Source organism: Tenrec ecaudatus, chromosome 5, assembly GCF_050624435.1.
Source record: "Tenrec ecaudatus isolate mTenEca1 chromosome 5, mTenEca1.hap1, whole genome shotgun sequence".
In the NCBI taxonomy this organism is placed as follows: Eukaryota; Metazoa; Chordata; class Mammalia; order Afrosoricida; family Tenrecidae; genus Tenrec; species Tenrec ecaudatus.
In genome coordinates this window covers 165,608,011-165,633,625 of record NC_134534.1, presented here as the reverse complement: position 1 = coordinate 165,633,625, position 25,615 = coordinate 165,608,011, and the positions used below count along the sequence as shown (strand labels likewise).

At 39.8% G+C, this 25,615-nt stretch overlaps 1 protein-coding gene across 3 annotated transcripts in view; it reads left to right on the top strand.

The window, feature by feature from the left end:
- The first annotated feature begins 1,145 nt into the window (after nt 1-1,145).
- Nucleotides 1,146-25,615, top strand: part of ACTR3B (actin related protein 3B) — a 106,101-nt gene continuing 81,631 nt past the window's right edge. For 2 of the 3 annotated variants that reach the window (XM_075550190.1, XM_075550189.1), the window contains exon 1: nt 16,516-16,571. Coding sequence is in view for 1 of the 3 variants with exons in the window: in XM_075550188.1 (XP_075406303.1) it covers nt 1,257-1,300; nt 16,516-16,571 (100 nt within the window). In the remaining 2 variants the exon portion in view is untranslated. Of the gene's footprint in view, nt 1,301-16,515; nt 16,572-25,615 lie in introns of those variants that run through there. The other variant, XM_075550188.1, reaches the window with a different exon arrangement.

Genomic DNA, 25,615 nt, shown 5'->3' with positions numbered 1-25,615 from the left:
TTCAGTAATTCCTCTTGGTTACATTACCCTTGATCATGCCCTACCAGGCCTACTACACTCTCCTCACCACCGATTTGGATCACTTGTTGTTCCCTTGTCCCTGGGTTTAACACCACTTCCTTTCCCTCCAAGTTCCCCTCTCCCATTTCCTGCCTGGGAACTGTCCATCCCGTTGTTTTCTCCTTCAGATTGTTCATCCAGCTATCTTATTTAGACAGACCTGTAGAGACAACATGCACAAAAACTAGACAGAGCAAGACCAAGCAACAAAAGTATAAACAGCAACAAAAAGCCAATGACAAACAAAACAAGAAAAACACAACACAATTACAACAAAAAAGAAAAGCTTGCAGTTAGTTCAATGACTGTTGGCCTTTAGGAGTGTTTTCCAGTCGAGTCTGATGGGGTGCCAAGTCCTGGCCCCCAAGTCTATTTTTGGTATTCCCTGGAGACTTTGTTGTTCTGTTCCCCTTGCTGTTCTGTTGTACGCCCTTAGTGTTTTGCCTCGGTGTGGTGGGATCAGATTGGGCGCAGATTTTTCTTCTATACAAGAATTTATGCCATGTTTCCCTAGGTATAATAATCCTAAAAGTAAATTTTTAATGGTAAAAGCAAACATATGTGTATTTCCTGAGTATGTGTTAAATATTGTGGGCAACCCCGCGTAACCAATGGTTAATAAGACATATAAATAGGCTGGCTTTGCATTATCGGAGCCAAGCATCTCTTAGTAGCCATTGATTAAGTTGTACAGTGTGGGAAGACAGACCGCCATCAACACATATAAAAGGTTTCTTCGAATGCTATAAATGAAACCAACAGATTGCTGAGCTAGTGCTTAAAGTGTAAAGAGGGGACCTGCCTTGAGTGATTAAAGTAAACTCAGCGAAGGTGGCACTAGAGCTAAGCTGTAAAAGATGAGGGCAGGCAGGTTTCCAAAACGGGGTCCTTTGCACCTTTAAGTCTGCTAAAAAGCAGCATCCATCTCCAGCTCTTCTCCATCCCTTCCCGGCTGAGGGCAAGAAGCTTCCGTGCCTGCACTAACGATGCCGCCGCGAGGGGGCGCCTCTGCGCGGCGTCGGGCGGGGACCGAGGAGGTCACGCGGTACGTGCCGAGCATCCGGGCCCCGCGCGCGCTCCGCGCGTGGCTGCTTCCCCGGCGGCGGAGCGGCGAGGCCGAGCGCTCCGGGGTGCCCAGGTGGGGCCGAGCGAGCGAGCGAGCGAGCCGCGGGGCGCGCCGGCCGCCCGAGCAGAGCATGGCGTGCTCCTTACCTCCCTGCGTGGTGGACTGTGGCACCGGGTAAGCGCCGCCCCGGTCGCGTCCCCTCAGGCTGCCGGCGCCCGCTCCCGCCCGGGGCTCCCGTCTCTGGCCCTCGGCGGTCTCGGCGCACCCCCCCACCCCGCATCGGACGGACGCCCCACGTCGGGGACCCCCGGCCCGCGTCCTCCCCTCGGTCCGGCTCCCCCCCACCCCAGCCCTCAGAGCCCTGCGCGCACCCCAGCCGGTCCTTCGCTCCCTCCCCAACTGCCTACCTGGAAATGGGGCGTGTTTCCAGGGCTGCGCAAAAAGGTCACTCACCTGGAGGGACGGGGACGAAGGGACGGGGTGACGTCGCGCCTCCGACGCACCTGCCAGAATTCTCGGCGCGCTCCCCGGCTTCCCCGGGGTCCCCGGCGCCCAGCCGCACGCTTTCGCGCCCCCCCCCCCCCCCCGCTCGAGTTCTCGTTCCTTGAGCTGTAAATGACCGCTGCTGCTGCTGCTGCTTTTGAAATTGCAGTGCTAATTGGCTTTCCTTCAAGGGCACTTTATTGTCCTTTGGCACACCTGCTTATGGATAGTCCTCCCCCAGCTTCTCCAGTATTAAACGACGGGTTCCCGAGATGGGAAGGAAGTCCTGCGGCGGATGGAGTGGGTTGTGCGTTGGGCAGCTAACCGCAGGGTCCGAAACCCCCTGCTGCTTTGCAGGTGAAAGAGGGGGCTTTCTACTCCCGTGTGAGTTGGAATCGACTCAGTGGCAGTGAGTTTGCTTTGGTTTTGGGGGGGAAAATTACTGACAGCAGAAAGCCACAGGGGCTGTGCTACCCTGTTCTGTAGACTCGGTGTTAAGGTAAGCATGCCACTCGAGGCCGTGAGTGTTTGAATGTTGGGATTCAGGAGCTAAATGCTTGCTAAGCTTTTGCTTTAGTGTGCATAGATGTGTGTGTGTGTGTGTGTGTGTGTTTAGCTTTAAAATGTTTTGATTAAAAAGACTCCATTTTGAAAAACAAAGTCCAAATTTGGGGATACTTGTAGGTGTGTAGGATAGGTATTTTTTATGTGTGGGAAGCTTTTTGGTAAGTCGCTGCTTCTGGTGTTGTTAAGATCTGCAAAACTGATCTGAAAGAGTTTTTTTTAAATTATTACTTTCTGTGGCTTTGGGTTGATGGCTGATTTTAGAAAAGTGCTCCCTGCATACTCCATATGGTAGGGAGCGTGGACCTTCAAGTGTGACTGCCTGCATTATGGATGGAGTACTTTATAAAAGAGTTTGGCTAAAATATAGACATTTAAACTTATTTTTTCCAAGAAGGCGTTTGAATCATTTTGGCACAGAGTATTCCATGGCATGTTTATCTTAGCACTGATTTCTTTTTTATAGAAAAATGCACTCGGTTATAGTTTCCTTGACAACCTTGTGTGGGGGTGTCTTCCTCAAGCTGCTGAACCCATCTCTTGACAATACCTTCATTTTGTGTTGAAGCTACTAGTAGTAGTTGCAAGATGGAAAAACAAGGAAACAACACCTGCCTCTTTGCTCATGTCAATTCTTTTTGAAATACACATTGTACCAGAAATGTTGTGGTTTATTATCGCAGAAGTTATTTTGCTGCTCCAAACAGAAGGCAACATTAATGCTGAGAATTAACCCTCTAGGAGAAATAACTGAGTCCGTTCCTCATCTTCATCCCGCTTGCACATGGTTAGTGTTTAACATCTGCCCCTCACCCTCCCAAGTCCGATTGTGTCAAGAATTAAGAGAAGTAAAATGATTTTTTATTCCTACATTTGCACATAAGAGTTTTGCTTTTCTCTTTTAAGGCTGTAAAATGAATGGAAAGAGGAGTCCATTTCTTGGTAGTAGTAGTAACGTAATACCCAAAGGGTTTGTTATACTTTTAGTATCTGTAAAGTGAGGACCTTAGACTCCATTCTGATGATGCATATCTAAAACGTAGTGCTCCTTTTTGACCTCTTGAGGTAACTGATAGATTTCATTTTGCTCATTATAAATATTACTTTAGACTATCAGGCTAGTTGTCCTTGTATGAGTATTTCTTAAAAAGTATTGTTCTCTGGATTGAATTTTGCCTCAAAATAGAAGATAAAGTGATAAAATGTAGATGAAAGAGTAGGGACCAAAGAAAGGAATAGGTCTGAAAAGTCACCCTGAACTTGATGTCAGTAGCTCCTGTCATTGGGCTTCCCATTTGACCTTAGTCGTCCTGTCTGACACCTTTATGAGAGATAGCATCACTTATGTAATTCCTGTCATTCGGAAGAAAGACGTCACGGTTTCTCAGATAAAAAAGCTTTTCCCAGTACTCAATCATAAAACAAGTCATTTTGAACTTTTTAAAACGAGCACTGATGATTTTGCAAGACTGTATGCTAAATTGCATTTTCTTTAAAAAAATCATTTTATTGGGGGCTCATACAACTCTTATCATAATCCATACATACATCAATTGTGCCAAACACTTTTGTACTTGCATTACCCTCATAATTCTCAATACAGTTGCTCTCCACTTAAGTCCTTGACTTCAGCTCCTCATTTTCCCCTCTCCCTCCCTGCTCCCCTCTCCCTCATGAATCCTTGATAATTTATAAATTATTATTTTGTCATATCTTACACTGTCCAACATCTTCCTTCACCTACTTTTTCTGTTGTCTATCCCCCAGGGAGGAGGTTATATGTAGATCCCTATAATCGGTCCCCCTTTCTACCCCTCCCTCCCTCCACACTAAATTGTATTTTCTATAACAAATAGATTTCACCCTGTTAGGCTATCTTCCTCTAATAAACTGTAAAGTCCAACTAAGGAGCGTAGTGTTCTGGGAGTCAGGATAAAATGGAGCAAGGAAGAACTGCTAATCCAAAGTTTAAGCTCATCTATTAAAAAAATAATAGGCCGCATGTTTTTCAGAGACATTTCATATTTCTGGTCTCTCTTCTCCCTAAACTTTCATGTTGATTATTTTTGCATTTTAAATTTGAAATAACTAAATCGACTGGAGAGTTAGAATAGTACAACTTCCCTTCCCCCCAGGATGTATTCTCCATTCCGATCATCACCTAGTACCCTTTGATTTTTATCCCTTCAAGTCAATTCTGACTCATGACCCTACAGGATGGGCTTGAACTGGCCCGGTGAGTTTTCTGAGAGTGTAATTCTTTACCGAGTAGAAAGCGTTGTCTTGCTCCCAAGAAGTGTTACCTTGCTATAATTTTAATTTGATGTATAAAATAGTCTTATGTGAGAAGTTGAGCATCTTTTCCTATAGTTAAAAACCGGGGCATATTTTTCTCTGTCCATTTTTCTTTTTTTGTCTTTGTTATATTTTCAAGCTCTTCATTTATTTGGATATGTCTGGAGCCCCAGGACCACCTATTTTGGGGATGATTTGCTAGGACGATTCATAGGGTTCAGTATATTATGATATTCAGTGTGAAGATTTATTACAGGCGTAGGGTACAAAGCAAAATCAACAAAAGGAAAAGACGTGGGTGAAGTCTGTAGGAAAAAGTCTCATGGGAAATTAGGTAGCAAGCGTTCACGAATCCTATCCCAGAGGAGTTCTTAATTCTCCCAGGAACTTAGTTTCTTAAGGAGCTTCCTTGCTGTCACATGTTGGTGGTCTTTTGGATTTTCTAAATATATAATCTTGCCACTGACAAATAGAGATGGGTTTGCCTCTTCTATTTCTAGGGATGTGATTTTTTTCTTTATGCACTATGTTAAATAGATAAATTAAAAATATTTTGATGTACAGTGTTAAATATTAAATAGAAGAAGAGTTGTTTTGGACATTAATCTTTTGCTCCTGCCTCTCTGATGTTTCCTTAGCAAGTAAAATGCCAGTTCTTGCATATGTGCACACACACAGGCATATAAACATCCATGCACATAGAGAATTACACATAAACATAAATATATGCATATTTTTATACAGCGGCATATATATATCATGTTAAAGTATCCATCCATTTTTACTTTAGAATATTTACAACATGACTGGATATTGGATGTGTTGGATGCTCTCAGTAATCCTTCTCAGGAATGGAGCATATAGTTTTCTTTGTTTGCCTTTTTATATCATGGAATCTACTGATGGACTCCTTTCTATGGAAACATGCTTACATTCTGGAATAAATTCCATTTGAATATGAATCTTTTTATGTGTAGGTGTGATTCTTTTGTTAGTGGCTTGTAGGTTTTGCATCAGTATTGCTGAGTGCAGCGGATTGATTTGTAATTTTGTTATTTGGTATAGTCTTTGTTAGTTTTTTTGGGGGGGTTAGTGTTAGACTAATACACTATTACAATGTTTCAAATCAGCAAAGTTTTCTCCCTTTTATGCTTTGGAATCGTTTAGGCAGCATTGGGCTTATCTGAGTTTGAAAGTTCTGGCAGGGTTTCCCTGTGACCATGAGTTGAATGTTTCTTTGTGGCAAAGTTCTTTTGCCACTCTCTCTATTTTTTTCATGTTTGTTTAGATTTTTCTGTCCAGCTGGGGTTAGATTTGGTATATTGTTTTATTAAAAAAATCTATTTCACGTAGATTTTCAGATCTACAGATAGTAAACTATGAGTTTTTCTAACTCGTGGTTGTTCCCTATGAGTTTCGAGACTGTTTACAGGAGTAGAAGCCCAGTCTTTGCTCCACAGAGCTGCCGGTGGTTTATGAACTGCCAACCATGAGGATCGCAGCGAGAGCATCTCTACCGAAGCCATGGCGCATCTCTGTTTGTTTTTTTAAAAATAATTGTTTGGGGGCGTGTACAACTCATCACCATCCATACATATGGATGTCTGTTTTTATCTATGTTGTTTCTTCCTGCTCTCCTGTGGTTTTGAGTTGGGTGGTACATTAATTTTTCTCCATAGAATACTATAAATATTTGCTGATAATATTTTTTGATAGAAAATGGTATTTTTTCATTATCATATCTTTTTTAAATACTTATTTTTATTTTGTTTACCTCTTGACTCAATATAGCTATAATAGTATGTTTAAAAATTTAAATGGCAGGACCTCTTTTGTTTTCAATTTCTACTTTTTCTACACTTTAGCCAGAGTGTTATTTGCTTTATTTACACAGTATGGCTTCTAAAAGTTTGTGGAAGAATTTCATTACCTTTCAATTCAATTTCTCCACAAACTTTTTGAAACCGTCTTGTATTCTTTGGGTTTCACTGAATTTTTTTTGTGGTCTAAAGACATCAGTTTTATGAATGAATGGTTTGTGTGTACTTGAAAAGAAGGTATATTGTCTATTAGTGAGTTCACTGTTAAATATTGATATGAACTATATTACTATGTAAATTACCTAGGCTTTCTGTAATCTTACCTTGGACCCCTGAAAGTACTGTGTTTCTTCCAAGGAGTGCCTGGTGGCTTTGAACTACTGACCTTGTGGCCTGCAGCCCAACATGTAACCACTATGCCACCAGGGCTCCTTAATGTGTGTATATATATACATATATAAAAATACATATATATAGAGATATATATGAAAGCTTATTAGACTAAAGTACATGGAATATTTACTTATACAGGTTAAAAACTTAGTACTGAATGGTGCTTAAGAAAACATTGAGGATTAGACACAAGGCAAATCTTTCGACCACATTTACCAAGGTAAAACTATGCCTGCATAACTAATACATGTCATACAAAACAAATATGGAAATGGCTTATACATGTTGGTCTTAGGTTGCCAATTCCTGGACAACCTTGAAAGCAAGATTTTTGACATAGTCCAATGACTTCAAAGTCCAAGATGTTGGGAGAGCAGTTATCCTCTCCCTCCCAACCCAGATTATTTCAGTAATTTTAATAACACAGTTATAGGAGATTCTATTAAGTTGGAGTGCCTGTGGGACAGTGCTGTATGGAGTACCTATTTGGTCCTCTCCTATTTACGATTTGATTATTATATGATTCATGACTTAAGAACAGAGCTAATCTCTATCTTGGTGTTTATACTTATGGTAGTGGTTTTATATAATTGTCTTTTTATTCACTAATTTTGTTCAGCAATGATTTTTACAGATGGATAGTTTTTCATGGTATGCATATACCTATGTTTCTTCATCCTATCACCTGTTGCTGGACTGTTGGAATGCTTCCAACTTCTTGGTATTGCGAACAGTGCTGCAGTGGACATGGGAATGCACACATCTGCTCATGCTAGGGCTCTTATTTCTTTAGGGTATATATTGCTGGATCGTATGGAATTTCTACTCCAATTGTTTGAGGTATTGCCATGTTGCTTTCCACAGTGGTGGCACATCTTTACAGACCCACCAACAGTGGATGAGAGTTTCAATCTCCCCAAAGCCTCTTCATTTGTTTTCCATTTTTAATAGACTAATGTTATTGGTGTAAGGTGATAGCTCACTATTGTTTTGCTTCATACCTCTCAGATGGTTAATAATTGACAGCTTTTTTTCTTGATTCTTGAGCCATTAGATTTTTTTTTGCCTTTTCATGTCTTTTGTCCACTTTTTAATTGGGTTATTTGTTTTTTTCTTAGTGAGGTTATCACAATGTTCTATAGATTATAGAGCAGGGGTCCTCAAACTTTTTAAACAGGGGGCCAGTTCACTGTCCCTCAGACCCGTTGGAGGGCTGGACTATAGTTTTAAAAAACCTATGAACAAATTCCTATGCACACTGCTCATAACTTAATTTGAAGTAAAAATAAAAACGGGACAAAAATACCTGGCGGGCCGGATAAATGTCCTCAGTGGGCCACATGTGGCCCGTGGGCTGCAGTTTGAGGACACATGCTATAGAGATTCGTTCATTGTGTCTTTGCTAAAGATTTTTCCCCAGTCATGGGCTCTCGTAACTCTTTTGCTGAAGTCTTGTGATTTGCATAAGAAGAATCAATGCATTTGAATAATGGTGCTGGTGAAGAGTATTGAAAGTACAATGGACTGCCAAAAGAACCAGCAGATCAATTTTGGAAGAGGTATAACCAGAATGCTCCTTAGAGGTAAGGATGGCAAGACTGCCATCTCCTGTACTTCATCTCACATACTTTGGACTTGTCAGGAGAGATCAACCTCTGTAGAAGGACATCATGCTTGGCAAAGTAGCAGGGCCGAGAAAACGAGGAAAACTTTTGATAAGATGGACCGGCAAAGTGGCTGAATCAATGGGCTCAAACATAAGAGTAATTGTGAGGCTGGACTGGGCAGGGTCTCATTCTGTTGAACACACGTCACTGAGTTGGAAGCAATTCAACAGCACCTAACATCCACAGTAGGATTTCTTTCCCATTTAATGTTTTTTGGCCCTTTGTTGAAAAGATTTTCTTTTATTTTTTATTAAATACTTGGCAATAGTTTCAGAGGTTTATCCAGCCTGCAGTCTGGAGTCCATAAAGATTTGAAATTCTGCACCCCATTCCCACATTTTGATTAGGAATTTTCTTAGAATATTTGGTCAAATGTTCAGTTGTGAAAGCTGGGTACCATCTTGTTCTTCTTGGCCTGCTCCTGCAACTCCTTTCTGTTGCTCCAAGTACTAGAAGCCATTTGTTGTGCCTGTGGGACTTCTTGTAAGCTTTTAGGTCCCAGGCAAAACAATGAACTGGGAAGTAGAACAGAAGCACTAAGCATGTTATCATGCCAATTAACAGATGTCCCATGAAACCATGACTCAAAACCGTCAAGTTTATTTGATTTATGTATGCTGCCCATTTCCTAGGAGCCTGGGATGGCACTATCAGGTCAGCGTTGGACTATTAACTGCAATGTTGTCAGTTACGACCTCAGCCCTTTGCTCTGGTAAAGATTTACAGTCTATGTGAGTTTAAATTGACTCAGTGGCTATGGGTTTGGTTAGAATAGCCCATTTTCTTTCAACCCCACTTTTGGTTGTTGTAGTTCATGTACATTATCAGAATATAGATATATTGATTATTATACTTTCTAATTACCAAAGAATTTCTTTTCACTTATGAGAAGCCCTCTAATGTACTGATAGCATTGATTTTTCCATATATCATGCTTTTTTTCCCCTTTAAATTAAAAGGTTCTTTGAAACTTTGTTGGATATATGTTGGTATAAATTTACATTCACTTAACACTCCTTCCTGGAGTCTCCCCAAATTAGGAAAACTAACCAAAAAATAGAAAACAGCTACAATTCACATAATGTTCTATTAAGTGTGGGCCAGTTGGTAGAAGGATACTGAGATCTGCCATTTTTGCAAAACTCTGGCTGGTTGCCCTTTTCTAAGCCTAAATGAGATGTCCCTGAAAACACCCTCACAATACTGACTGTACTCTTGGGAATTAAAGACAAATAGGCCATTGGCAAAAGAGGCAAAAGAGGCATATTCTGGCAGCAGCTACTCTCATGTCCACGTTGTGTGACATCTTGAGCTACAGCTAGATGGCTTTTAAAAAAAATGTTTCTCTAAAGGGGAACTGTCCTTAGGATGTGAGAATATCCTAAAATGGGCATATCCTCTTTGACCCTAATTACTACAAGCTTTGCAATTGGATGTGTCCTCAGGACAAAGAATTTATTAGAAATAGTGGGAAAATATTATACACTCTGTTTGAAGCTTCTGAAACAAAAAATCATGTAGATATAGAAGCTCCGTGTAAACTAGAAGAAAATAATCAGGAGAAACAGAAGAGGATCTTGAGCTAGAAAAATTTTTTTCTAAAAATAACTAATTTTTTTTCCTCTGGGAAAAAAAAATCATCCTCAACCTCAGACTTTTCAGTAGTGTGATTTGCCAGAGGATCATAAATCGGTATCTAAAAATATTGGTGGTGCTGTCAGTGTGAATTCTTTAAAGCATTGATATTTTGAAATGTGCAAAAGCTCAAAATTAAAGCATTTATGAACTTACTGAAAAGTCTTACATCCAAGTAATACTCCAGCCAAATAAATTATGAATGAAAGAGGGGTTGAAATATCAAAATGCCAGCTGTAGTAATTGAATAAATACTTACCCAAATTTAAATAATGTGAGTACAAGGCTAATAGATAATAAGAAAAATTGCTGCAAGGCTCAATACACAGTTGGGACTGGGGTGGGGAAATCAGATTGTGCTAATTATCTCATCTTTCATAATATGCAGTGAGGAGTCCCTTTCTTTTTGTGGAGTTGGTAAATAGAAAAGATCATTATACTGAATACAAACTTTGCATACCTTTGAGACATACAACTTAGCAGGAAGAAAGATAGCTAAAGAACATAAACCTTTGAATAAAAGATAGAAAACAAAGATATTAATAAAGAATAGAGTAAAAACTTAAAACAAGAGTCAGACCCATTGTGTCACACATGCAGGAGCTCATCTGGTGTTGGATTTAAAATGAAATTCATACATTTCACTAAATAAAATGATATGCTTACAGATAAAGTAATTCATACTGTAAAATGATGGGCAAACATGTACCAAGCAAATGCAAAGAACATGAAACTAAGAGTACATGAGTGCAAGACAAAAGTGGAATAGATTGTCATTATAAAAGTTTTATCAGAATTAAATGCGCTGACCTAAAACCAAGCCTACTGCAAACGAGTTGTTTAGGACTCAGGGTCACCCTGTGTAGGATGTGTGAGACTAAAACTTTATGGAGCAGATCACCTCATCATCCTCTAGAGCGGTGCTTCTCAACCTTCCTCATGCTGCGGCCCTTTAATACAGTTTCTTATGTCGTGGTGACTCCCCAACTATGAAATTATTTTCATTGATACTTCCTGACTGCACTTTTGCTACTGTTAGGAATCGGGTAGCCCCCGTGAAAGGATTGTTTGACCCCCAAAGGGGTCGCGACCCACAGGTTGCAAACTGCTGTTCTTGAGCAATCGGTGTATCTGAACAGCTGAAGTTGCAGTTAGACTCCCAATGCGTATCCCAAAGTGCCTCCAGGGCTCAAGTCAAATAGTTGTAAATGGCTTATAACCAAACAGTTGGGGTACTGCCTTAGCTGCTTTTCCCTGTCCTCCCAGGAGCAATTGCTTTCAACTTTTAATTTTGTAACTTCTGCCATTGGTTTCCATATTTCTAAGTAATATGCAAATTGACATTATTTCATTACTCATCTATTACTATTATGTTAGATGAGTACTTAATTTTCATCTCCTCTGCTTTCTTGTCTCCATTCTCTCAGTGTTGTGTGCTATTGAGGCAACTCTAACTCATAGTGACCCTGTAGGACAGCACAGAAATGCCCTATAGGTTTTCCTAAATCTTTATGGGAGCTGATTTTCAGGTCTCTGCTTCTGCAATGAGTGGCTGGTAGATTAGAACTACAGATCATTCTATTAGCAGTGAATGCTTAAGCGCTACACCACCTGGGTTCTCATTCTCCAAATAAAGATTTATTGTTACAGTTTTTAGTTAAATCTGTAATGAGTGTTTACTTTATTATGCCTGAGGTAATTATCTCTTTTAGGAGAACTGATATCATACTAGTCTCAAGGAGTTGGGTATTGTGTTAGTCTCTAGACTAGAGAAACAAATTCATAGAAACTCATGTATGAGAGAGTTTTATATAAAAGGTAATTGTACATTAAGAAAGCATCCCAACCCAATCCAGATCAAGTCCATAAGTCGGATTTTAGCCCATGTGTCTGACACCAATCTATAAAGCCCTCTTCAGACTCACGAAACACAGGCAGTGATGCTGAATGCAGGAAGATCACAGGCCAGTGGGTGGAAAGTTTTGTAGATCCAGTGGCATTATATGCATCCCAGCGCTGGCAGGGGTCTCCAAGTGGCTACTCCAAGTCTAGGGTTCTGACTGTATTGCGGTAAGTCCATGTGGGTTCTCCTCAAGGATGTCTCCCAGGGAGTGAGGTGAGTCTGTCTCTTGCCTCCAAGGAGGAAAATTCAGGAGTTCCCAGAATTTTCAGGGGAGGGCCATGCCCACACAGAGACCTCATTGGCTATAACCTGATTGACAGACTAGACTCCACCCCTTCACTCTTAATCCTCTCAAGTCCCAAATTGACACCAGATTATGTAACTACCACAATTATGCCCTAAATGTTCAATTCTTCCAGGATATCTTCAGCTCCATTTTTCCTCCATGTTCTGGGTTCTGTAAATGGCAGCATTGTCCCATCCAAACTCACAAAAGTGTGACAAAATGTCTCAAGTGGTGGTGGGTGCTGTTCAGTCTAAAATCCAAGGTCAGGCAGGGGTAAGTCAATTGCTGAGTCCAGAGGGCATACGTGTTGCTGACTCTTGCCAGCGATGAGGTCACACCCCCTGCTTCTTCGAAGGCACATTTTGTACACAGCAGATGGCATTTCAGGGAACCCTCCTCACACAATTATTCCCACGGGACTCCCATCCGTCTCTTCCGCTACCTTCTTACCAGACCCATGCAGGGAAAGGATGTTTGGTGGGAGTTACATGGAGTTTCAAAAGTGCAGTCAAATTAACATATGACCCTTTAGTTTTAATAAGTCCATTTCCCACCTCTGGACTGTATCTTCGTTATGCACACATGACTTGGGGCCTCTGGCAGGATGTTTCCAGCAGCATGGCCCTCTTTTTGGACTTAATCAGCCAGCTTCCCCAGGTTACACCAGAAGCAGCTTTTCTCTTCCCAGCTGTAGCATATAATTTTTTATATACATTACAAGTCACAGTAACCAAGACAACCATTAAACAAAGAATGTGGCCTGGTTCACATCCCCTACTAAGGCCAGGCCTTAATCTCATCCTATTTCTGTTTGGTAGCAGATAGTGCTTTCCAAAATGGGACTGTGTCCACGGGTGTATGAAGTCCAGAATTATACTTTATCAGTTAGAGGGGATTATGGCTGGAAGAGCCATATTAATTGACTAACTCAGTGTATCTCTTAAATTGTTTTTTATTGCAGTTAATAATTAACCCTATTCATTCATTTGCTTTCTTTGCACCATTGCTAATTACTTTCCATTTTAAAAAAATAGTCACTCTTTCAGTTTTCCACTAGGTCAACCTTAGAAAGTCTTAGAACATATTTTGGACATATCTCTTCTTTTTTTCAAAAAATAATTTTATTGGGGACTCGTAAAACTCTTGTCACAATCCATCTATCCATCCATTGTGTCAAGCACTTTTGTACATTTGTTGCCATCATCATTCTCAAAACATTTGCTTTCTACTTGAACCCTTGGTATCAGCTTCTAGTTTTTTCCCTCCCTCACCCACCCATGCTCCCTCATAAACCCTTGATAATTTATAAATTATTATTATTTTTTCATGTCTTACACTGACTGATGTCTCCCTTCACCCACTTTTCTGTTGTCCACCTCCCTGGGAGGGGGTTCTAGGTAGATCATTGTGATCTGGTTCCCCTTTATCCCCCCACCTTCCCTTACTCTCCCTATATGGCTACTTTCATTATTGGTCCTGAGGGGGTTGTCTGTCCTGGATTCCCTGTGTTTTCAGCTCCTATCTGTACTGGTGTACATGCTCTGGTCTAGTCGGATTTGTAAGGTAGGATTGGGGTCATGATAGTGGGTGGGGAGGAAGCATTTAAGAACTAGAGGAAAGTTGTGTGTTTCATTGTTGCCACACTGTACCCTGACTGGCTCGTCTCTTCCCTGGGACCCTTTTGTAAGGGGAGGACACATTCCCTTCTGTAGACCTATTTCCTTCTGTGGACCTATTTTTCTATCTGAGTGAGTTTGATTTCTAGACTGCCACATACCTGTTCACTTGTTTTTCATCCTGGATTGGTTCTCTTTTTTGTGAATCGCATGCCATCCTGGTGTTTGGTTAATGTCTTGTGTTGATGGCACACATCCTGTAGCAGGTGTTGTACTTGTTAAACAGATACTTCAGTGTATGAGCCCAACAAAAGTAATCTTGTTGATTATGAAGTCATATAAAAGTGATCTTGTTGATTATTTTTGACCTGCCAGGCTTCTGAGTCTCCGTGGACCCCTGGCCTGTTTGCCTGGTACATGTCTGCCATGCTGGGGACTCCTTTCACATCATTCTGAAGTTAGATTAGGAAGGGAGTGACCCTGTGTCAACAGGATCTTTATACTTTAAATCAGGGGTCCTCAGACTTTTTAAACAGGGGGCCACTTCACTGTCCCTCAGACCCATTAGAGGGCCGGACATAGTTAAAAAAAACAAAAGACCACTATGAACCAATTCCTATGCACACTACACATACCTTATTTTGAAGTAAAAAACCAAAACAGGGCAAAAACACCCAGCGGCCAGATAAATGTCCTTGGCGGGCCTGCCATTTGAGGACGCCCACTTAACATGATCAGTAAATAAAAAAAGGAAAACTGTCGAACTGTTGCAGCCATCGTGTCAGCCCTTCTGGGTGAGGGTCTTCCTCATGTTTGCGCAGCCTCTCCTTGACCACGTCCGATGGCTTTCCTCCGGGGACGAGCCTCTTCAAGTTACAATGTCCAAAATACGTGAGACAGAGACTCATACTTCTCACTGGTAAGGCGCATTCCAGCTTGCTGTACTTTCTGAGACAGATTTGTTCTGGTGGTACGTAGTGTATTCTTCACCAAAATCACAGTTCAAAGGCATCAATTCTTCTCTGGTTTTCCCTATTCATTGTCCAGTTCTGCATGTATTTGGGGTAGTTGGAAATAACATGGGTCAGGCATGCTTTAGTCCCCAAAGTAACCTTTTTTTTTTTTTTTTGCCCAGTAACACTTGAAAGAGGTCCTTTGCAGCAAAATTGCCCAATAGAATATGCCATTTGATTTCTTGACTGCTGCTTTGGTACGCGTGTGATTGTAGGTCCAAGTAAATGAAAACATTGACAACTTCAATATTATCTTTATTTGTTATGATGCTGTGTATTGGTCAAGGTGTGAGGATTTTTGTTTCCATTAAGTATGGAGTAGCTCAGAAAAATTTGAAGATATTAAAAAATATCCTTAATTTCTTAAAATTTGAAAGATACTATCACAAATAAAACATTAGCATTAGGCATCTTGAAGTGATTTGTAAAATAGATATTTGCAAAATAGAATAAAATATAGTTATTATCAACACTGCTAAGAAGTCATTATTATAAGTTTTATTTCAGGAGAATGACTCCGATATCCATATATTTTCTATTGTTATCAATTTCAGTAGTCTTAATAAGAAAAGAAGAGCTGATAACTATTTTTATTTCTTGCTTTTTAACCTTTCATTTATAACATTGCACTTTTTAATTTTTTTTAAGTTTAGGAGATTATCTGTTTGGGGAGCAGATAGTATTTTGGCATTTCTTTTAGTTAAGAATTTTGGAGTCCATTAAACAGTATTTTCACAGAAAATGGGTTTATTCTGAAATGATATGATAAAGAGATGCTCTTGTCAGCTGCTGCTTAGAAGATGGCAGTAACAGTTTCTAGACATATGCCCATGACATTTTGAGCAAAATAGAATAATTTTCTAATCTAACGAAAACTCAGAAAGTTGGAAGAACATTTCTGTGAGAATCAGCACTCAAATTGGAGCCTGTGTATATTGACTTGGTTTCTTATTCTATAATTCACTAGCTATTTGGTCTTGGGCAGCTTAATTAACTTCTCAGTACCTCATTTGCAAAGAGGGATAGTATCTATCTTATTTTTACAGTATTTTTTTCAGTGAAAAGAATGTAAATGCACTTTGAAGATTAATAGGAATACACAGTTCTTATATATAGTATCCTGTGTGGCATATGTGTTCAAGAATTTTTTTTTCAAGAATGTTTTCCAATACAAACAAGCAGGGTGCCTTTATATTTTAAAATGCTTTTTTGATTGAATCTTAATAACAAATTTTATTCAGTCCAAGAAAGTATTCTGAGACTTGATATTTTAGGACTTGGAGAGTTTATAATAGATTATGCACGACTCCTCACTTATTGGCTATATTTTCTGACATTTCACATTCATGACAATGGTGAAAAATTTATCCAATTATTTTTCACATTAATGATGTATGTCTGGCAGTAGTGAATGTCAAAGTAATCATGCCGGAGTAATTCTTGGCCTTGATGGTTAAGAATATGTCGCCTTGGCTGGGTCATGCTTCTCTGTGGATTGACAGTATGCAATGATGGAATTTGGTAGTTATGGAACGATGCAGCCCTCCATTTCGTGAATGGATGTGGTCATCCTTTATTTTTGCATTATGCCAATTTTCACATAAAAACCTAGTCTTTGATGCGTGAATGTGTCAATAAGTGAGGAGTAGGTGTTATTAATGGAATACAGTGAAAAGATTACTACCTAAACGTGTTAATGACTTTGTGCTTTTAGGTATACCAAACTTGGCTACGCAGGCAACACTGAACCACAGTTCATTATACCTTCATGTAAGTAAAGCTTTATCTCTGGCTTACATTAGATAGCTTCTCCAGATTGTACTAAGCATTTTATTTTGTTTTTCAAAGCATATTAATTTATCTGCACTTTCTTTTAGAAGATTGTTCTGAGTACTGGGTAAAGTTATTTATTTTTACACAAATTTTTGAATATTGCTATAGAATGTTACCTAGGTATTTAAAAAAAAAAAGCAACATTGTAGTTCTTTGAGCTTTCTGATACAGTCCTTTGAAATTTCACCTTGGGTAATTGGCAAGGGTATTTCTTTTTCTTTTAATTTTATTTTTTTGGTGTGTGGTAATTAAGTATTTTTCCATTTCAACAGTCTTCATGTGTTCAGGTCAGTGGCATTAATTATGTTCATATTGTTTAATTATCACCCTTAATCATTCTCTGCAAGGGCCATTTATTCAATCTTAGCTACCTAGAAAAGCGTTTCTGGTTCTTTAAAATTAGTTAATACTTCTCAGTAAGTATACTTCTTTTGAGGAGGCCTGGTCTTGTAGTTCTTTTGTGTTGGGCTACTAACTGCAAGGTTAACAGTTCAAAACCACCAACCGATTCTTTGGAGAAATATGGGACTTTCTACTCTCATAAAGAGTTGTTCTCAGGAACTCACAAGGGTAGCTCTATCTTGTCTTACAGGGACGCCATGAGTTGGCATCAGTCTAGTGGTAGTCAGTATATACTTCTTTAACTTAGTAGCTTCTGTGGGGGTGGATATTCATTAAACTGTACTGTTCATGGTACTAGAGGATGTTTTTCAATAGTCACAGAGATTTGATGACTTACTGTGTTGAGAAATGTTTTTGTTTTATTTTTAGTCAGTAAGGAATGGTAGACTTACGAGAAGAAATATCCATACATTTTAATAAGAATTCATTGTGCTCCACTCTTTATTCCTGCAGACATCAGTTCAGCAGGGGTAGGATCAATTGTTTATTGGGAAGATTTATTTGAACGTATTTAAATTTTAGGTTATTTGTAAAGCGTAATAAGGAGCGCTATCAATCAAGAGTGAAGTGGAAATCTGCCACTGTAAATGTAACTATTGTGGGATAAGCTTTGATTTAGAAATGATAAGTTGCCATAGGAAAGTGTTAAGAGCCTTGGTGGTGTAATGGTTATGCATTGGCTGAGCATGAAACCAGCCTCCGCTCTAGGGGAGAAAGCTGGGCTTTTGACTCCCATAAAAAGTTAAATGGGCAGTTCTACCCTGTCCTGCAGAGTTTGTTATATTCAGCATAAACTTGATGGCCGTAGGAGTTTTTATGGTTAAATGTTGTTATAGTTCCAGGACCTGGTAATCAGTATAGACTACAGACAGTATAGGGGAGCAAAAGGGAACAGAATATTATATAATTTTTTATCAAGGGAAGACTAAATTCAATTTTTTAGTAAATATGGGTATTCATATCCATAGAAAAAATGTATTCAATTCTCTGAACACATTTAATTCATCTTCTTCCAATTCTGTGCTTGATGGTTATCTGATGAGTTTGATTACTTTCTATAGGTGGGAACTTTCATACCAGGAATGAGCTATCCTAGATATTATCTGCTTATATCTGTATTTAAAATTGATAGTTGGAATATTGTAGGAGTGTATCTTTAGTGGATTTTATGATCATGAGTGAAGAACCTTAGTATCATAGTGGGGTAAGCAGTGGATTGCTAAATGCAGGGTCAACCAACCAGCTGCTCCACGGAAGGAAGATGAGGCAGTCTGCTTCCACAGTGATGTAAGCCTCAGAGACCTTCCTTATGTGAGAAGCAGATCCACTCTGCCCTGTAGGCTTGCTAGGAGTCAGAGTAACATTTGTTGATAGTGCGTGGTTAGGTGCCGTATTTCCGAAAGGCTGACCTTGCGCCTTTTGCTTGAATGCACTACCATCTAAACCTGTCAGCAGCGTTCAATTGGCTACCCCACTTTACCTCTCATCATTAATAAAGGAAATTGAAGTCAGTTATGGGTAGGATTTCATTCACTGTCAGTAGTCACGAGAACTTTCAAATTGGCGCTATCAGAACTCAGCAGTGGCAGAAGTTAGAAACATAAGAAAAATGTCAAAAAGGTAGGAGTGAAAGGACAGCTGTATCGTTGGCTAAATTTGTTGCAAAAGACAGAGAAGGCCTGGGAGGAAAGCTTGTAAGATGTGGGGGCAGCTAGAGGGCCAGGGTTATCTTTGAAAATTGGCATACTTAAATCCTTGTGTTAGTTCTGTGGGCTCAACCATTTTTTTCTGCTTACAGGGGCCCACTCATAAGCTGCTGTTCAGTTGTGTACCTGTGTGTGAAAGTGGGCCTTATGGAGAGAAAAGATGAAACTGGGTGTGTGTATGGGAAGTCCTGGAACAGACTCTGGGACCTGAGGAGTACAAGCGTTAGCTGAAAGCATCGTGGTGAGACACTTGGCGTGTGCAAAAAAGTATGAGGAAATCTTGGTTGGCTATCTTTTGGTGATTTCAGTTCTAAACAGAGATGTGGTTGGAAATGGGGAGAAGAGACAGCTGATAAGGGATTTTGAATTGTCATCTGAAGGAATTTAATTTTGTTAATGTAATAAGGAATTTCCAAACAATATTTGAGGGGCTTCAGGAACATATCCTGCTGGTTTATGGAGACTCTGGGTCCTGCCTTTTGCTATGCGGGCAGCCCTCGTTTATGTGTTCTTGGGTTTGTTTGCGTTTCTGTGCAAAATTGAGTGGATGGTTTAAAGAAAGTACCCCTGCCCCCACCCCTTTTAAGAGTTGTTGGAGCATATTGGGGTTTTTAACTACTTCAAGTGGAGTGCATGGTGATCCCATCAGCAGAAGGAGAGCGTAGGAGGATCTGGGAGAAAGTAAGGGAGCAAGGAGGAGCGTGGAGGAAGTAAACACTTTTTAGTCTTTCAGTGTTTATAGATTTTGGGTAAAGTGATCCAATAGACAATTGGATAAAAGTTTCAGTGCTCAAAGAGGAAGTCTCAACTGAAAATATAAATTAAACCCTGTTAATCTTTTTTCCCCCCTAAATAGAGTTACTTAAAATTTTGGAAAAAGCCACACAAGACAATGTAAACTCATGTACCCACTCCCCAGAATGAACAGATGTTAACACCATGACCTAGTTGTGTCAAGTAACTAAGTATTATGTACGGAATTTTGTTCCTCTCCTCCCCCAAAATGTGTTGGAAATCTTTTTTTAAAAATATTAACCTCTATGCCTTTGTGTTATGTTAATGAGACAAGATCAGTGTAAGGCATGTTTTGAGTTAATCACTTTTGAAATATAAAGGAGATTAAGCAAGCAAACAAAGGAGCAGAGGTAGAAGATTGATGCTAAAATACATGCAGATCTCCAAAGGAACCAGAAAACAAACTAAAGAAACAAGGACCTTCTACCAGAACCTACACAGGCAGAACCTAGGGCAGGGGTGGGGAACATCAGGCCAATGGCCATGTAAGGCCCGAAAGCTCATCAATACCAGCTAATATCACAATACCTCACCGACGAAGAAGCAGTTCTAGCAATCACATTAAAAAAAAATCAAACTTACTGACTGCCATTGAGTTGATGCTAACTCATAGTGATCTCCTGTGGGTTTCTGAGATTTACAGGAGTAGAAAGTCCATACTTTCTCTTGAGCAGCTGGTGGATTCTTACTGCTGGCCATTCAGATCACAGCCCAACTCATAACCACTACACCACCATTAGCCATCACATTTTGGATAAGTTAATGAACAGGCTAATTTTTTTGATGATTTTGCGTGGCCTTTGAATGATTTATAAATATCCAACTGGCCCTTGGCAGAAAAAAGGTTTCCCATTCCTGCCTCTAGAGTCATGTTCTTGTTTCCACTATACAGGTTCAGGCTCGAGAACAGCAGAGCCATTTCACTAAGTCCAAGATCGAGGGACAGGAAGGCTTATTAGAAGGCAGCACCAGTGGAGAGACCAACAACTCAGGCATTCTTTATTGTGTCCTAAAGAATGTACACTTTTTACTTTTTTTTAGGTTGAAATGCCAGGTTTTATTTTTTATAAGAAAGAGCTTTATATCAAGAAGAATATATACTTTTTACTTTGGAATCACACTCTGTGGGAGTCACATCTAGCTATTTTACATTAACTCAGGTTTCAGGATAACCATGGAAACAACGGTTGATCCATGAGCAAGCCAAAAAGGTTCCTTAAGGTTTAGGCCGGTCTCAGGATGTCTCTGTTGCCTGAGCAGATAGCAGTACTTTTGGCAAATGAGAAGATGCTTGCAGTTATTTGGCTCTTCTAGGTGACCTCACATGCCACCTGTTTGCTTGTGTTGAGTAAACCAAATCATTAAATTGACTAAGTGCAATTTCCCTGTAATGAATTTTTTGGGTTGATCATTGTATTTTGATTTCTAACTTTATAGTATCGTGACCTGAAAAGATGGTTTGTGGTATCTTGATGTTTTAAAATTTATTGATACTTGCATTTTGATTATGATCAATTCTATGTGTACTGGAAAAATGGATATTGAGATGTTGGGTAAAATTTTCTGTAAATATATAAGAGGTCAAGTTGATTAATTGTGTTGTTTCTTCTGTATCTTTGTTATTTTTTTTCTGGTTCACCTTTCTTTGCTTGAAAGTGATGTATTAAAGTCTCCTAGTGTTAGTGTATTATGAACTTAATGGTATGCCTTAACTGGTGATTATTCTTCCCCCCCCAGGTGACTCGTAGGATTCTTCCTTTTTCTTTGCTGTTAGAACGCTTGACTATGAAGTGTTGTAATGCTTTCCCTTTGGGGTCAATTCTTTGTGGAGTTTTCAGATTCCTGGACAGTTATTTTCTGTTCTGTCATAATGTAATGGAAGTTCTGTTTCAGTATTTATTCAGCGATATTCTCTGTGATTAGTTTTTCTTGTTTCTGTCCTAGGGTGGTTATCAAACGTCAGGTGTTTCTTTTCATCAGCTCCCTTGGTCTTCTTTACTGTTGGCTCGTCTCGTATTTTGGTCTCCAGAGATTTGTCTTTGAGATCACACATTTGTATTGCCAATGTTTTTCTTCTTACAAAATGTTATTCAGTTTTGTCTTAGTGTTTGACTTCTGAATTTCTGTTTGGGGATTGACTTATTTCTAGTTTCCCCCCATTTTTTTGGTCAGAATGCTCTTGCAGTTCTCTCTCCCTCTTTTTTGCCCCTTGTATTTCTGTCAAAAATTTCCTCCATTCATTTAAAGCAGTTGAAGATCATTCTCCTAAGTTCCCTCATAGGAAGAAAAAATTTTGTTTTCTTCCAAGACTTCCTCTGAATCCACATCTTGCATGTATTCCCCTCAGTTGTGCCATTTCCCCCCCCCCCCCCCCCGCCCTTTTTCCACATGCACAGGAATTGACTGCTGCTGCAGAGACGGGGTATTGATTTTACTTTTGTCTCTAGAATGAATAGCATTCCTTGCACACCTTGCTGTAGCAAGAGTGTGGTTGTGTGGGACTCGTCCATCCCTGTCGTGGTTGATGACAGCAGTTAAGGACTTTGCCAGCTCTCCCGCCCCTCCTATGTTGACTGCCTCTGCACCTGAGAGGGCCCAAGGTCTCTGTAACTCAGCGATTCTCAACCTTTCACAGGGGTCGCCTAAGACCATTGGAAAACACATATTTCCAATGATCTTAGGAACGAAGACACTACTCCTCTATCCGTCTCCAGGCCAGTCTGATATGCTGATCTGGTGAGAAAGAAGCTATCCCAACCTTGGCACTGAAGTTGGCTTTTTATTGCATATCGTTGCAAAATGTAGCAATGTAGTTTACTGTTGGTATGTTATGACTGTTACCCATACTACACCATGCTTGAAGACAAATTTAATTTTTTTGTAATTAGAAATAAATAGTTTACAATATGTAATTACATATTTTTTGTGATTAATCACTATGCTTTAATTGTGTTTACCTTGTAACAATGAAAATACATCCTGCATATCAGATATTTATATTATGATTCATAACAGGAAAATTACAGTTATGAAGTAGCAACAAAAGTAATTTTATGGTTGGGGGGGTCACCATAACATGAGGAACTGTATGAAAGGGTAGTGGCATTAGGAAGGTTGAGAAGCACTGCTTTAAAACAATCCCCTCTCCGTGTGAGTTAAGAGATGGGCTACAAACTCTCCCTGTGCTAATTTCCTCTTGATGCAGGTTCACCTAATTTTGCACCCCCAACCCCCTCAGATCTGGCTTGTTCCCCTGGCATACCAGGGAAGTGTTGCCACAGTCCACTGCAGAACCAGGTCCAGTTCAGAGCGTTCCAGCCAGGCATTAAGAGTAAGCCTCCATGTGCTAGTCCAGATGGATTAGAGAAACAAATGCAGAGACACTCTTATGAGTATAAGAAAGAGCTTTATATACAAGCGTGATTGAATATTGAGAAAACATCACAGTCCCGATTAAGTCCATAAGTCTGATATTAGCCCATATGTCCATTACCAATCTATAAATTCCTCTTCAGATTCATGAAACACATGCAATGATGCTGAATGCAGGAAGATCACAGGCCAGTGGGTGGAAGGTCTTGTGGATCCAGCAGCAGTGGAAGCATCTCAGCGTTGGCAGGGGTCTCTAAGTGGCTCCTCCAGCTCCAGGGCTCTAGCGTAGCTCCATGTGACTTGTTATCAGGGATACCAAGCAGAGTCTCTGTGTCTCGCTTCCAGCGAGCTATTTATCTCTGTAGTGCTTACAAATGATGTCATCAAGCAGCAACCTGTTTGACAGGCTAAACTCCACCCTTTCACTCTTAGTAGTCTCAAGTTGGCACCAGATTACATAACTTCCACACTCCAGTTTATATGAATCACTCTTATCTGTCAGGGCTGCAGTGAGTGGGATGTGGCTTTTTCGATCCTAAGGTGTGGGGAACCTGTGAATTTTCCAATCTAAGTTCAGTCATGTTTTCCCCTCTCCAGGGTGGACTTGCCTCCCCACCCCCAAGTATGTTGGGGGAGAAACATTAGTCCTTTGTGTTATTAGTGTTGGCATGGAAATGATGCATCAACTTAAGCTTTCTCTCCCCGCTGAGATTCAGAGCCCCTAGGGAAGGGGCAGATCCACAGATGTATTGTTAGACAGCCTAGAATCTGTAGTTTTTGTCTCTTTCTGCTGGCTTCTTCCCTCTGAATTACCAGGCTGTAACTGGGAGAAGTTTCTGCCTTTCGTTGAGGTTTAGAATTCAGGTTCTTGAAACATTTTTTTAAAGTTTTTTTTTTGAAGAAGGGTTTACAGAGCCTTTGGCTAAGAGGCCTTGTTTTTTTTTTCCTTTCACAAATGGAGCTTCTTCTTCTTCTTTCTTCTCCTCTTTCTTCTCCTTCTCCTTCTTCCTCCTCTTCTTCTTCCTTCTCTTATTTCTCCTCCTCCTCCTCCTTTCTTCTTCCTCTTCCTCCTCCTCTTCTTCTTTTTCTTCCTTCTGTCTTTCTTTTTTTCTTTCTTTCATTTGTTGGCCTTTAGGAGTGTTTTCCAGTCCAGTCTGTTGGGGCACCATGCCCATATCAGGCAACACAAATGGAGTTTCTATGAAAAATTATATACAGAGGTAAAATTGCTGTGGCAGAGGTAAAATGCTGTATAGGTGTTTTGTGTAGACATCTTCATTTCTCTGGGAAAAATAGTGGTTAGGTGCTAGACTGCGAACTGAAAAGTCAGGGGCTTAACCCCACCAGCTGTTCCATGAGAGAAAGGTGTGGTAGTTGACTGCCTTACAGATAGATTACAGCCCTGGAAACAGTTTTAAGGGACAGCCCTGTGGAGTCATTATGGGATGGAATTTGCTCTATAGCAGTGGGCTTATTAATGCAATTGCTTGGTTGTATAATAATCTTAGGAGTGTTGGTGGTTAAGTACTCTGCTGTTAACAGAAATGTTTGTGGTTCGATCCCACCAGCTGCTCTGTGGGAAGAAAATGTAGAAGTGTGGGTCTGTAAAGATTCATGGCCTTGGAAACCCTGTACAGTTCAACTCTGCGTACTTGGGGGCGCTGTGTATGATATTTGACTAGATGATAAATATTTAAATTATTTTTATTTATTTCCATTATTCTTAATAGTAAGCTTATATTTAGTTTTTAAAGTAACTTCCAAACTATTTTCTAGTGTGGGTGGTTCATTTTGTATTCCCAGGAGCTATCCGAGAGATTAAATTTCATCACATTCCCACCAGCATTTGCTATTGTCATATTTTAGCGTTAAGTGTGTTAGCAACTCTGGTGGCGTAGTGGACTGTACATGGAGCTGCTAACCACAAGAGGAGTGGTTCAAACCACTACCTGCTCTGTGGAAGAAAGGTCCACTCCTGTAAAGATTTAAAGCCTCTGTCCTGTAGGACTGCTAGAAGTTGAAATGAATTCCATGACAGTAGGTTTTCTATAAATTGAGAATAAGTGTAGTTCCAGCTAATCATGGTTTTAATTTGCATTTACTTGATGATTATTGTGTTGAACATTTTTCATGTTCTTATTTGCTATTTCTATATTCTCTTCAATGAAATGTCTTTTCATATTTTTGACCATTTTCTACTTGTACTGTGTACTTTTTATTGTTGGCTTTTGAGAATTATCTTATATTCTAGATATGAGTCTATTGCCACATGGGAGAAGGATTTAAAAGTTCATAGAGAAAATTCCATCATCTCTTAATTTTATTTTCCCACAAACTTTGTGAAAACACTTCACATATGGTTTGTAAACATATTTAATTCGTCTTCTTTTAATAAATCATTTTATTGGGGACTTATATAGCTTTTATCACAATCCATCCATCCATCCATCCATTCATCCATCGTGTCAAGCACATTTGTAGCTATCATCATTTTCAAAACATTTTCTTTCTAGTTGAGCCCTTAGTATCAGCTCCTCAGTTTTTCCATTCCTCCCCACCCTCCCTCCCTCATGAACCCTTGATAACTTATAAATTATTATTTCATTGTTTCCCTGATCTATATCTCCCTTCACCCACTTTTCATTTGTTCATTCCCCTGGGGTGGGGTTATATGTACATCATTGTGATTGGTTCCTTTTCTACCTC